The following is a 12,620-nucleotide window of genomic DNA, read 5'->3' on the forward strand; positions in this document are numbered from 1 at the left end:
CTGTATGCAGAAAACTATAAGACACTGATGAAAGAAATTAAAGATGATACTAACAGATGGAGAGATATACCATGTTTTTGGATTGGAAGAATCAATATTGTGAAAATGACTACACTACCCAAAGCAATCTACAGATTCAATGAAATCCCTATCAAATTACCACTGGCATTTTTCACAGAACTAGAACAAAAAATTTTACAATTTGTATGGAAACACAAAAGACCCTGAATAACCAAAGCAATCTTGAGAAAGAAAAATGGAGCTGGAGGAATCAGGCTCCCTGACTTCAGACTATACTACAAAGCTACAGTAATCATGACAGTACGGTACTGGCACAAACACAGAAATATAGATCAGTGGAACTGGGTAGAAAGCCCAGAGATAACCCACGCACATATGGTCACCTTATCTTTGATAAAGGAGGCCAAGAGTATACAATGGAGAAAAGACAGCCTCTTCAATAAGTGGTGCTGGGAAAACTGGACAGCTACATGTAAAAGAATGAAATTAGAACACTCCCTAACACTGTACACAAAAATAAACTCAAAATGGATTACAGACCTAAACGTAAGGCCAGACACTATAAAGCTCTTAGAGGAAAACACAGGCAGAACACGCTGTGACATAAATCACAGCAAGATCCTTTTTGACCTGCCTCCTAGAGAAATGGAAAGAAAAACAAAATTAAACAAATGGGACCTAATGAAACTTAAACGCTTTTGCACAGCAAAGGAAACCATCAACAAGATGAAAAGATAACCCTCAGAATGGGAGAAAATATTTGCAAACGAAGCAACTGACAAAGGATTAATCCAAAATATACAAGCAGCTCACGTAGCTCAATATCAAAAAAACAAACCACCCAATCCAAAAATGGGCAGAAGACCTAAATAGACATTTCTCCAAAGAACATATACAGATTGCCAACAAACACATGAAAGGATGCTCAACATCACTGATCATTAGAGAAATGCAAATCAAAACTACAATGAGGTATCACCTCACACCAGTCAGAATGGCCATCATCAAAAAATCTACAAACAATAAATGCTAGAGAGGGTGTGGAGAAAAGGGAACCCTCTGGCACTGTTGGTGGGAATGTAAACTGATACAGCCACTATGGAGAACTGTATGGAGGTTCCTTAAAAAACTAAAAATAGAACTACCATATGACCCAGCAATCCCACTACTGGGCAAATACCCTGAGAAAATCATAATTCAAAGAGAGTCATATACCACAATGTTCATTGCAGCTCTATTTACAATAGCCAGGACACGAAAGCAACCTAAGTGTCCACTGACAGATGAATGGCTAAAGAAAATGTGGCACATATGTACAATGGAATATGAGCCATAAAAAGAAACGAAACTGAGTTATTTGTAGTGAGGTGGATGGACCTAGAGTCTGTCATACAGAGTGAAGTAAGTCAGAAAGAGAAAAACAAATACCATATGCTAACACATATATATGGAATCTAAAAAAAAAAAAAAAAGGTTCTGAAGAACCTAGGGGCAGGACAGGAATAAAGACGCAGACGTAGAGAATGGACTTGAGGACACGGGGAGGGGGAAGGGTAAGCTGGGACGAAGTGAGAGAGTGGCAATGGACATATATACACTACCAAATGTAAAACAGATAGCTAGTGGAAAGCGGCAACATAGCACAGGGAGATCAGCTCAGGGCTTTGTGACCACCTAGAGGGGTGGGATAGGGAGGGTGGGAGGAGGATAGGGAGACACAAGAGGGAGGAGATATGGGGATATATGTATATATATAGCTGATTCACTTCATCACACAGCAGAAACTAACACACCATTGTAAAGCAATTATACTCCAATACAGATGTTTAAAAAAAAAAATACTGTAGCTGTCCCATGTAACTTCTTGGCTCAAAAACCTGTAATGCTTCACTACAGATTACTGAAAAGATAGAGGTACTAAAGGTATTAAATATTAGGGGGTCAGATAGGGAATGTAAATGAGTGGAGTAGTCCACGTGAAGATTAAATGGGTAGAAATACTTTTCACTTTCCACAAAGAATCATACTCATCTCATTTTTACTTTCCTACTTTTATTAGATGTTTTACTACAAGGCAACAGTGAAGGAACGATGACAAATGGTGACACTTGACTTTAGTGTGCAGGAGACAACAGAATATGTACAAATTACAGTAAATTAAGAACCCAGGCCATACTGATGCCCTCCCCCTACCAAGTCTAGCCAAGTTTTGCCATGTAAGAATAAGGTCCCAGTGTTGTCAGAATTCTTGATTTTTCAAGAAAAGCCCCAAGTCTGGATTTCTATGTGAAATCATCCAGCTTTAAAATTCTGGCTCAGATTTAAAACAACGACAACAACAGCAACAAAAACCACTGTGTGGTCCAAACAAAACATATCTCTGGCCTGTGGACTGCCAGATTGAGACCTCTAGTTTGGAGCATTAAGTCCCTATTTGCCTGCCTTGTCTTTTGGTATTTTAACTTCCCTGTATTAACAACAGTCCCCATACGTAGGCAGCATTTTATACTCTGATATACTTTAGTGTCCATTTGATTCTCTCAACTGTGAGAGGTAGAAAAGAGATAAGGAAGCAGGCACAGACAGACCAAGTGATTTGTCCAACATCATATGGTTGTCACTAAGCCCAGGTCTCCTGACTCTGAGACTAGCATAAACCTTTGGCCACTTAACTCTCTCCCTGTCCCTCTTATGTGTGCTTTTGCTTCAGTCATGCCCTCATCTAGAATGACTGTCTTCTTTCCTTCTGCCAATCTCATCATCTTTCAAGACCCAGCTTAAGCTCTACTGTCTATATAAAACCTTCCTCAACTAGGTTAAGTGGCCCAGTTTCTTTTTTCTGAATTTTAATTGGTGTTATGGTCAATAACTTTACAAACTGGCGCTCATCAAGTCTTGAACCAAATTATTTCACATCATTTCAGATTAACTCATATCCCCAGTTACATTCTAAGCTCTTTGATGATGGGGACATGTCATTCTTCTTTTCTATTCCACACAGTTTTTATGCTGGGACACAAAAATGACTGTTTAATGTTTGCTATCTTAGACAGTCTTTTGAGGAAGAAAGTTATAATAATACCTCTAACTTACCAGCCTGATGTTGTCTTCTGGGCGGAGTAATATGAACATTGCTTGGAGATGCTGTTGGAGGTCACCTGGTGAAATTTACAAAACAAAGGATAATTATTCTCCATTGTAATGTTAACAGAGAGGATTCCTTCTACCCTAAAAACTTGTGTAAAAGAAAGTTCTGGTTCACTGAGGGACTCTAATTAGACACAGAAATTGAGTGAGTGTCTTCATATGAATGGTAGACTGGATCTCTATACATTCACTTTTAAGTCTACACTACATTAAAATTTGCTTCGTGTTTGTCCTATGGAAGCTGCACTTGAAACCAGTCAGTTTTGTACCATGATTGATGTTGATGAGAGCGATGGTGAAATGTGTTGGGCAGAGAAAGCACTGGCTGTGCTTTCAGGCCCACTGAAGGTGGAATCAAGGGAATCTTGAAATTGGGATGTATGGTATACAGTGTTAGAATGATCTCTAACTTTTAAAAAGCTAACCATTTTGCCATTCCTATCTCTGTAATTGTGATATTCAGTTGCACTTAATCTAAGAAGAATTTTAGATTCCCCCCTAGAATAATGTCAACAGTTAAAAATGATTTCCACATCAGTAGCTGATATTAAATCCAGCAGATCTCAAGGGATATATATTCTAGTGAACATATTATTAGGTGCTTTAAAATGGCCAATCAGGGACTTCCCTGGTGGCGCAGTGGTTAATAATCTGCCTGCTGGGCTTCCCTGGTGGCGCAGTGGTTGAGAATCTGCCTGCTAATGCAGGGGATACGGGTTCGAGCCCTGGTCTGGGAAGATCCCACATGCCGTGGAGCAACTGGGCCCGTGAGCCACAACTACTGAGACTGCGCGTCTGGAGCCTGTGCTCTGCAACAAGAGAGGCCCCGACAGTGAGAGGCCCGCGCACCGCGATGAAGAGTGGCCCCCGCTTGCCACAACTAGAGAAAGCCCTCGCACAGAAATGAAGACCCAACACAGCCGAAAATAAAAAAAAAAAAAAAAAAAAAAAAAAAAAAAGAATCTGCCTGCCAATGCAGGGGACACAGGGTCGAGCCCTGGTCTGGGAAGATCCCACATGCCACAGAGCAACTAAGCCCATGTGCCACAACTACTGAAGCCTGGACACATAGAGCCCGTGCTCCACAACAAGAGAAGCCACTGCAATGAGAAGCCCTTGAACCGCAACGAAGAGTAGCACCTGCTCGCTGCCAACTAGAGAAAGCCCATGCGCAGCAACAAGGACCCAACGCAGCCAAAACTAAAATAAATAAATAAATAAATAATAGCCAATCATTATTTCAATCCTCACTTGCTTTTATACATCCTATAAAACTAAGTTGAAATTTCTTTGTATTAAACTATTATAGATTTCCTCAATTTCCCTGTTCTGTACTAGAAAATCGGAAGCTTTGGCTAGTAGGAGATAATTAGATAATGTGCTATCATAAACGATAACAATCAGAGAACAAAAAAACTTCATTCCTGACCAACCCTTTTTCAAGAGTCTGAAGTGACTAATGTGGCTGCATAATCATGGATGCCACCGTAACCTGTTCTCACATTGGTCTTGGAATCTACATACATAATTTTCATCCACGTAACTTCACAGCTGTTAATGATGAGATGAAATGCTGATATGTGCAAGAAGTAGAGAGAGACAGGAAGAAAAAAAAAAGTATGTTGGCAAACAAGTATGTTTGTCCCTTGTGGCTTGTGGGATCTTAGTTCTTCCACCAGGGACTGAACCCAGGGCCCCTGGCAGTGAAAGTGTGGAGTCCTAGCCGCTGGACCACCAGGGAATTCTCCCCTTTCTGTTAAAAATAAAAGAATCAGCGTGGGGAGACAAAGTGTTAGGTATAAACAATGAAGAATGACTACAGTTACAATTGAGGTAAGCAGCTCAGGCTTTTAAAAAATTAAGTTTCCTTTTGTTCTCTCAGGACAAATAACCTAAAGAAAGAATTTTCAGGATGGAGAACTTCTAGAGGAGAAACATTTCTGGGCAAACAGCAGCCCTAAGACTCCGCTCCAAGCACTAGTGGCCCAAATATCTAGCTGGACCTTCTTAGAAGGTCCGACAAAAGTCAGGGAGCCCTACCCCTACAGTAGGGCTTCCTACGCGAGCTGGGTATGTGGAAGTTCAGGTTCGCTAGTGGTGAAAAGTACTGCCATGAGGTATTTCCTCTTGGGAAACTGTCCTTCACAGAGACTAATAGAGGCAATATACCCGTACCATTAAGATCCTTTTCCTACATTTTGTTTTCATATACTTCATTGCGGGTAGCCAAGTTTTAGACTTCAGTTTGATTTTAAAGACTTTTGGTTGTTTCTCTTTAAACTGTTAGCAGACATTCACTTATAATATCACTTTTTGATTACAAAAAAGTACTTGGATATTTTTAATGAAGCCCAGATAAAATTCTAACTCGTTCAAGAAATATGCATAAGAAAGTACAATTAGACAGAGTAAGCCCTTGATCTGCTTGCAATTCTGCCATCATCTTTCAGTTACTGCCGGCTCAGCCAAGGGAGCTCCAGCTTATGTGAAGGTCTGGCTCTGTGAGCTGCATTTATACTCACACTGCCTCATCTGTTCTGGTCTGGATCACAAGTAAAGTCCATTCATCTTGTGTTAAATCTGCTTTTCTTTTTGGTATGGAGAAAGCTAAGTGAACAAGGTCAAGTAGAAACCTGGGTGGCAGCTGAAAAGCCACTGACCCCACTTACTATTACATGCCACAGAGCAATTTGCCTAACATCTTAGTCAGACACACTGGATTTAAACCAATATTTTGTCTTCTTTTTACTGTGATAAATACCCACACCAAACAGAAACCCAAAGCTCAGCTGGGTCTACTTCCTCTGTGCATTCAAGTTTTTGTGGCGTTGGGGAGGAGTTCCCCCCTTGATTCTGGTGGTTGGCGTTGAAGAGGAAGGTTTTTAGAAAATGTAGTACAAAGCTAATTTTCCAAAGAGTTTTTTCACCTGCCCCTTTTAAAATTTTTCCACGGCTGCAGAGTTTTGGTAGGAGGATAATACTGTCCAATGAGATGGATTATAATTCTGAGCTGCTACATTTGGAACTAGATGAAGGTCCAAACAAGAAGTAGGGCAGCCACTAAAATAGCTAAGATTACCTGCACTGGAGTTAAACTCACTACTGGCTCCACGGGACACAGTACTTCTGGCTTTCACCTCTGACCTACACACTCAAGGTTTACAGTCTTCTTTCTTCTCTCCTTAGTAATTCCAATTGCTTCCACTCCTGGACATCACACGTCATCAAAATGGCAAATTTTGGACAATAAGCAAACACTCTTTGTATAGCACTGATTGGGATTTCTCTAATTGGTGTCCTCAGGACAACTGACTTTTTTTTTCCCCCCAAAATGACACAAGTTAGGCTTGCTGTTAGAAGAGAGGCATAAGGCTGATTATCTTCCTTTAAACTGTGGATATCCTATACCTGGAGACCTCTTTCTCTAGACCAACTTTCTTCAATTCTTTCTTAACCTCATCACCACAATGCACCTGACTTTAGAGAAGTCTAACATATGGAAATATTAAATGCGTACACTACTGTTAGTGGGTGTGATACAGTGATTTATAATAAAATATATATATATTTGGTCTTTGTCCAGTTCCTGGCACAGAGCTGTTAACATCATTGGAATTTCTTTTTTTTTTTTTTAACATCTTTATTGGAGTATAATTGCTTTTCAGTGGTCATTGGAATTTCTTAAGTGATGTGGAGCAAAGAAGGTGTCTTTTGTTCTATTAATGACTTGACTCTATGAAAGCACCTAGGGATGGGGGCTGTTGCCAGGGGAACCAACCGTGTGATTAGAGGGTTGGAACTTCCTTATCTGGGCAGGGGAGAGAGGCTGGAAGTTCAACGGATCACCAATAGCCAACAATTGAATTAATCATACCAGTGTAATGAACCCTCCACAAAAACCCAAAAGGGCAGGGTTCAGAGTGCTTCCAGATTGGTGAACACATGGAGATTTGGGGAGGGCATACACTCAGAGAGGGCACAGAAGCTCCGTGCCCCTTCCCACATACCTTGCCCTACGCATCTCTTCCATCTGGCTGATCCTGAGTTATATCCTTTTATAATAAGCCAGTAATCCAATAAGTAAAATGTTTCTCTGAGTTCTGTGAGCTGCTCTAGCAAATTAAACAAACCCAAGGAGGGGGTCATTGGAACTTCCAATCTACAGACAACCCGGACTTGTGACTGGCACCTGAAGTTGGGGGTAAGGGGGGCAGCCTTATACAACTGAGCCCTTAACCTGTGGAATCTGACACTATCTCCAGGTAGATAGTGTCAGAATTGAGGTGAATTGCAGGACACCCAGCTGGTGTCTGAGAATTGCTTGGATGTGTGGGGAAACAAGCCTCATATTGGTACTGGGTGCAGAATATTAGTGGGTTATTTCAAAATCAGAGTATTACACTTATCCCTAAGTGAACATTTATTTGATGATTCCTTATTTCTATAAAAGTCCTCTGAATTAAATTTCCAGTCTTTTTAGCGTGAACACAATCAAGAAGTAGACTCTGGTATTTAAGAACTGGTATTTTAATATGTGATATCGTAACTCTTGTTAACACAATAGTGCTACTGAATTTATTTATATTAGTAACATGCCATATTAGTCTCCTCATAACATCACTAGAGAGCAGACAGAAAAAAAAAGTCATCTTTGGTTAATCGATTTTGCATAGAGTCTGAAGAAACATCTGAACATCTTTTAGCTGATTACCAAAACCTTAATTGAGATGTCACATAAGACTTCATTAGTGTATTTTTGTGCCTGATTATTTTTCCAACAAAAATTTATTGTTGAACATCTACTTCGTGTATAAGGTATTCTGCTAAGTGCCAGAAATATGGTCCATGAGAGCGAAAGAAAAGTGATTACAGCATAGTACAATGCTTTCTTTCACCATTACAGAACTGTTGAAGAAATGGCGATGAGGTACTCAGTCTTTTAGAACAAAAGGTAAAGAAACCAAGAAAAGGAGTGGCATATGTGGAGCTTTACCTGCATGCTTATTGCGTCTGTGGCTGATTCTTGGTGTGGATGAGCCATTTCCCCGTGGCAGAAAAAGGGCAGCACCTTTGACCGTTAGAAAGCTCTCGCTGATGCTATAAGGAAAAAGTAAAAATAAATAAATAAACAAGTAATTTAAGGAAGAAAATCAAACAGTAAGATGAAGACCGACTTTGGGATTGTTTTCTCTTCCCTTTTCTAAAGTTCCAACCTCATGGGATGAAGTAAAAATAAAATCAAAAGAGCCTCTGATAAACAACAAGGTCCTTCCTACTGTATAGCACAGGGAACTATATTCAATATCCTGTAATAAAGCATGATGGAAAATAATATGAAAATGAATACGTATGTGTGTGTGTATACACACACACACACACACACACACACATGTATAACTGAATCACTTTCCTGTACAACAGAAACTAACACAACATTGTAAATCGACTATACTTAAATTAAAAAAAAAAGAGAGACTCTGGTTACTCACACAGTCTTGTCTACTATAATTTTTCTGAAACAAAACTTACAATATTCTATATACATTACATGGTAGCAGTTAAGAGTGAAGGCTTTGGAAATATAGGGTAAAGGCTCTGGAACCAGACTGCCTGGGTTTGAATCCTAGCTCTACTACTTCCTACTTGAGTGAATTTTAGGGGGCCTAAGTTTCTTTACCTATAAAACAGGGATTAATAAATAAATTGAGGTTGTTGTGAGGAATCAATAAGAATAAGAAGCTTCTTAGAGTGGTGCCCTTAATAAATATTACTTTAACAAGTAACAGAGCTAACAGATTTATGGTTATCAATAACTAATAGATCTATGGTTGTCAATAATGGTGTTTCAACAGCATTCTAATCAGACGTGAAATACGATACAATGCTTAGCTACTAATAATAGATCCAAAGTTTGCATAAAAGACTTATATTTAAAATATACACACATCACACTAAAGTGTTACTCAAAATTTTACTTTCACAAACTTGCATTTCCATATGATTGAAAAGGAGTAGTGCACAGGAAGTCTGGTCAACCCATGGAGTTTGCCCTCCATGTTAACATCCTTTATGTGAATGATAGCTCAACAGAGGTGGGGAACTACTGCTCAGCAGAGAGGCTATTCAAAATACAATTACTAGTGGATATCCACAGAAAACAGAAATTTTATCTAAATTATTTCATATCGACAGACTTAGCCTTTCAATGTTATCTACAGAATCTGAAAAGGATAGAACTTCTAAGTCATTAATGGCAAAGTTTAGAAACACATAATGAAGGATTCCAAGATTGCTTGCGAGTACACCATTCAGTGTTAGCTAATGTATTGTAAATTACACTGTGCTCCCTACTCAACATTTCCACTTGGAAAACTAATTGGCATTTCAAATTTACACTGCCAAAACTATTCTCTTGAGTCCCCTGCAAACCTGATCCCTAGCTTCATCCACCCAAGTTGTTTGGTACAAACATATAACAGTCGTCCTTGGTTTCTCTATTTCCAATAATATATATCTAATCCATCAACAAGACCTATGAGATTTACTTTCAAATACATCTTGAATCTGCCCATGTAGCTCCATTACTACTCTGACAATGGTCCAGGGTACCACTGTTTTTCACTTAGACTACCGTTAAAACGTTTTCTTTTATTACAGAAAATTTCAGACATATACAAAGTAGAGGTAATAATACATGAGCCCCCCACATTCTCATACATTTCAGCTTCAATTCATGGGCAATTCTGCTTTTTCTATATCTTTACCCCTTTCGCCCTATCCCTGAAGTGAAACTAACCCCAGACATTATATCAGCAAAAATCCTCTAAACTGGTCTGTCTGCAACTATTTCTGTATCACTACTATCCACTTACCAAACAGCAACCAGAGTGCTTTAAAATATACAGATAAATATCATATAATGTCACTTTCCTGCTTAAAACCCACCAACAGCTTCCCTTTTTATGTATAAATTAAACCTGAAGTCCTTAGCTGGGACCTCAGGGCCCTGTTAACAGCTGATAAGAAGTTATTTCTCTGGTCTTATACCATCTCCCCTTTTGTTCACTATGACCTGGTTGCACTAGCCTTCTTTCTGTTTCTTCTATATTTCAGGCCCCTTCTGAGGGCCTTTGTGCTCTTTGTTTTCTACTTGGGACACTTTTCTCCTGGCCTGTCACTATTTAAGTCACAGCTCCAATATCATCACCTCTCGCCCCATCCCAATCATACTCTATCCTGTTGTCCTGTTTTGTTTCCTTCAGGATATTTATCATAAGCTAAAATTATATTTATTCACTTGTGTACTTGATTGTGGTCATCTCCCTATGATAGAATATAAGCTCCATGAAGAATAAGACTTTATTTTGCTCAGCACTGTCGTATCTTCAACACTGGAAATAGTGCCAAGCACATATTAAGTGCTTGACAGATATTTGATGGGTAAATGAATTCATTCCAGGGGTTTTTTCCCCCCATACTCTTTTATCTGACCCATCCCTGAAACAGGAATTGTAATTTAGGACAAGAAAATAGAAATTCTGTAATCTCACAGGTAAAAAGTAATGATTACAGAATTCAATATATGTGGCAGATTACTGGGCTGTAAAATACAAATGTGTGATGATAAATTAATCGATTAAATGAAATTAAATCATCTCTATAACAGTTGTCAGTCCTTGATTCAATTTTATCGTTTAATCATGTGGCATGAAGCTGATATACCTTTAAGGTAACTTGCCAAATAGACTGGAATATGTCTTCTAAAAACAAACACAAGACTCCACAGCGGCCACTTTACAATTGTGCGTGCTGGCTGCCTTTGTTTTGTTTTGTTTTCATCTTTAAATAAAGCATTGCACTCTTGTGGTCTGTTGCACAAGTCTTGTCTCTTGTTACATTTGTGGTATGCACATGTCACCCTGCTGTGGGTCACTCTGTTTCACTCACATTACAGGAACAACCTAAAACAAAATGTCTGAGCGACAGGATGAGTGGGGTACACCACAGACAGGAAATGACATTCACACTGCTGCCAACACAGCAACTGTCTGTTTTACTAAACGAAAATATTTTAAAAATAAAGGCTAAATAGTCTACCTATCAGCAGGCAAGTTACAGCTATGGGCACTTTAGTTTCCAGTACACAAAGGGGTCTCTACATCTACTAAAGAAGTATATTTGTTGAGAGCTTATTTCAGTCATTCTTTTTGTAAGACAAAAGTAGTTTCTCTTTGACAAACACACCAACTTCCTGGTTTTTAGACTTCTGGAATATTATTCTTAGATACATTTGTGGCTTATGCTTTAAAGCATATTTCTTAAGTGTCTTCTTTAAAATGTATGTAGGGCTTCCCTGGTGGCACAGTGGTTGAGAGTCCGCCTGCAGATATAGGGGACGCGGGTTCGTGCCCCGGTCCGGGAGGATCCCACATGCCGCGGAGCGGCTGGGCCCGTGGGCCATGGCCGCTGGGCCTGCGCGTCCGGAGCCTGTGCTCCGCAACAGGAGAGGCCACAGCAGTGACAGGCCCGTGTACAGCAAAAAAATAAATAAATAAATAAAATAAAATAAAATGTATGTAGTGCTTTCACAAGGGGAGGATTGGGGTGGAGGACAAGGGCCCTTGGTTAACTCAAAGCTACCTGGAAAATTTCTGATTATAAAAGAAAAACCAGGAGTCAAAGTCACAATTGGTATAAGGGAAAAGATGCCGTTCTATTTGAGTCATTTATACAAATCTCAATAAACTTTTCTGATACAACAAAATGCACAGCAGGTCCAGCTGGGCCAGGAGACTGCCCTAGTAGGTGCGATCTAGGCCCCCAGAGAGTCATGGCAGATACACTCTGGATGGTACGATCAATCCTCTTTATTCTGTGGCCCCAGATTATGACTCCCCAGTTATCACAAAAGTGGCATAAACTGTTGATCACAAGGGGACCAGGAATGAAAGTGTAGCTAATTACAAAAAACCCTTTTCATCACTGAAAAAAAGTCAAAGTTCTATAAACGCTATCAAAGATGGGATGGCAACATGGTGGCATGGAAGTGAAAAAATAAAATTCGAAATCACCAGAGTTTAGCAGGATCAATTTCAACTTGAAAATTATATGCTTTATTTGCATATGAAGAAAATAATATGTATATTTAATCACATGTACTTCAGTGTAAGGTAAAGGCTTAGTATATCTTGCTAGAATAGTGAGAGACATTTAAGTAAATATTTGTCTTTCTGAAGCATCTGGCTAAAGATTCAATCAACACAGAGTTGGTCTCTAATTTAAAATCTAGAAAGGCAGGTGAAAACTTTTACATGTTTTCTGAACTGACCAGTTATCTAGAGCCTGGCCCAGGAAGAGGAATGCTCCAGTAAATTCTATGGAGCCATCTGTATGTGATTACAGATGTCCAAGTTAAACACAAACCTCAAAGGACTTAAGAACCCCCATATTAA

At 39.4% G+C, this 12,620-nt stretch overlaps 1 protein-coding gene across 3 annotated transcripts in view; it reads right to left on the bottom strand.

The window, feature by feature from the left end:
- SSH2 (slingshot protein phosphatase 2) overlaps positions 1–12,620 on the bottom strand; it is a 245,419-nt gene that overhangs the window by 58,278 nt on the left and 174,521 nt on the right. For all 3 annotated transcript variants that reach the window (XM_030861928.2, XM_030861926.2, XM_030861927.2), the window contains 2 exons: positions 8,162–8,265; positions 3,115–3,179 (listed from right to left, as the gene is read on the bottom strand). In XM_030861928.2, coding sequence (XP_030717788.2) covers positions 3,115–3,179; positions 8,162–8,265 — 169 coding nt within the window. The remainder of the gene's footprint in view (positions 1–3,114; positions 3,180–8,161; positions 8,266–12,620) is intronic.

Source organism: Globicephala melas, chromosome 20 (genome assembly GCF_963455315.2).
Source record: "Globicephala melas chromosome 20, mGloMel1.2, whole genome shotgun sequence".
In the NCBI taxonomy this organism is placed as follows: Eukaryota; Metazoa; Chordata; class Mammalia; order Artiodactyla; family Delphinidae; genus Globicephala; species Globicephala melas.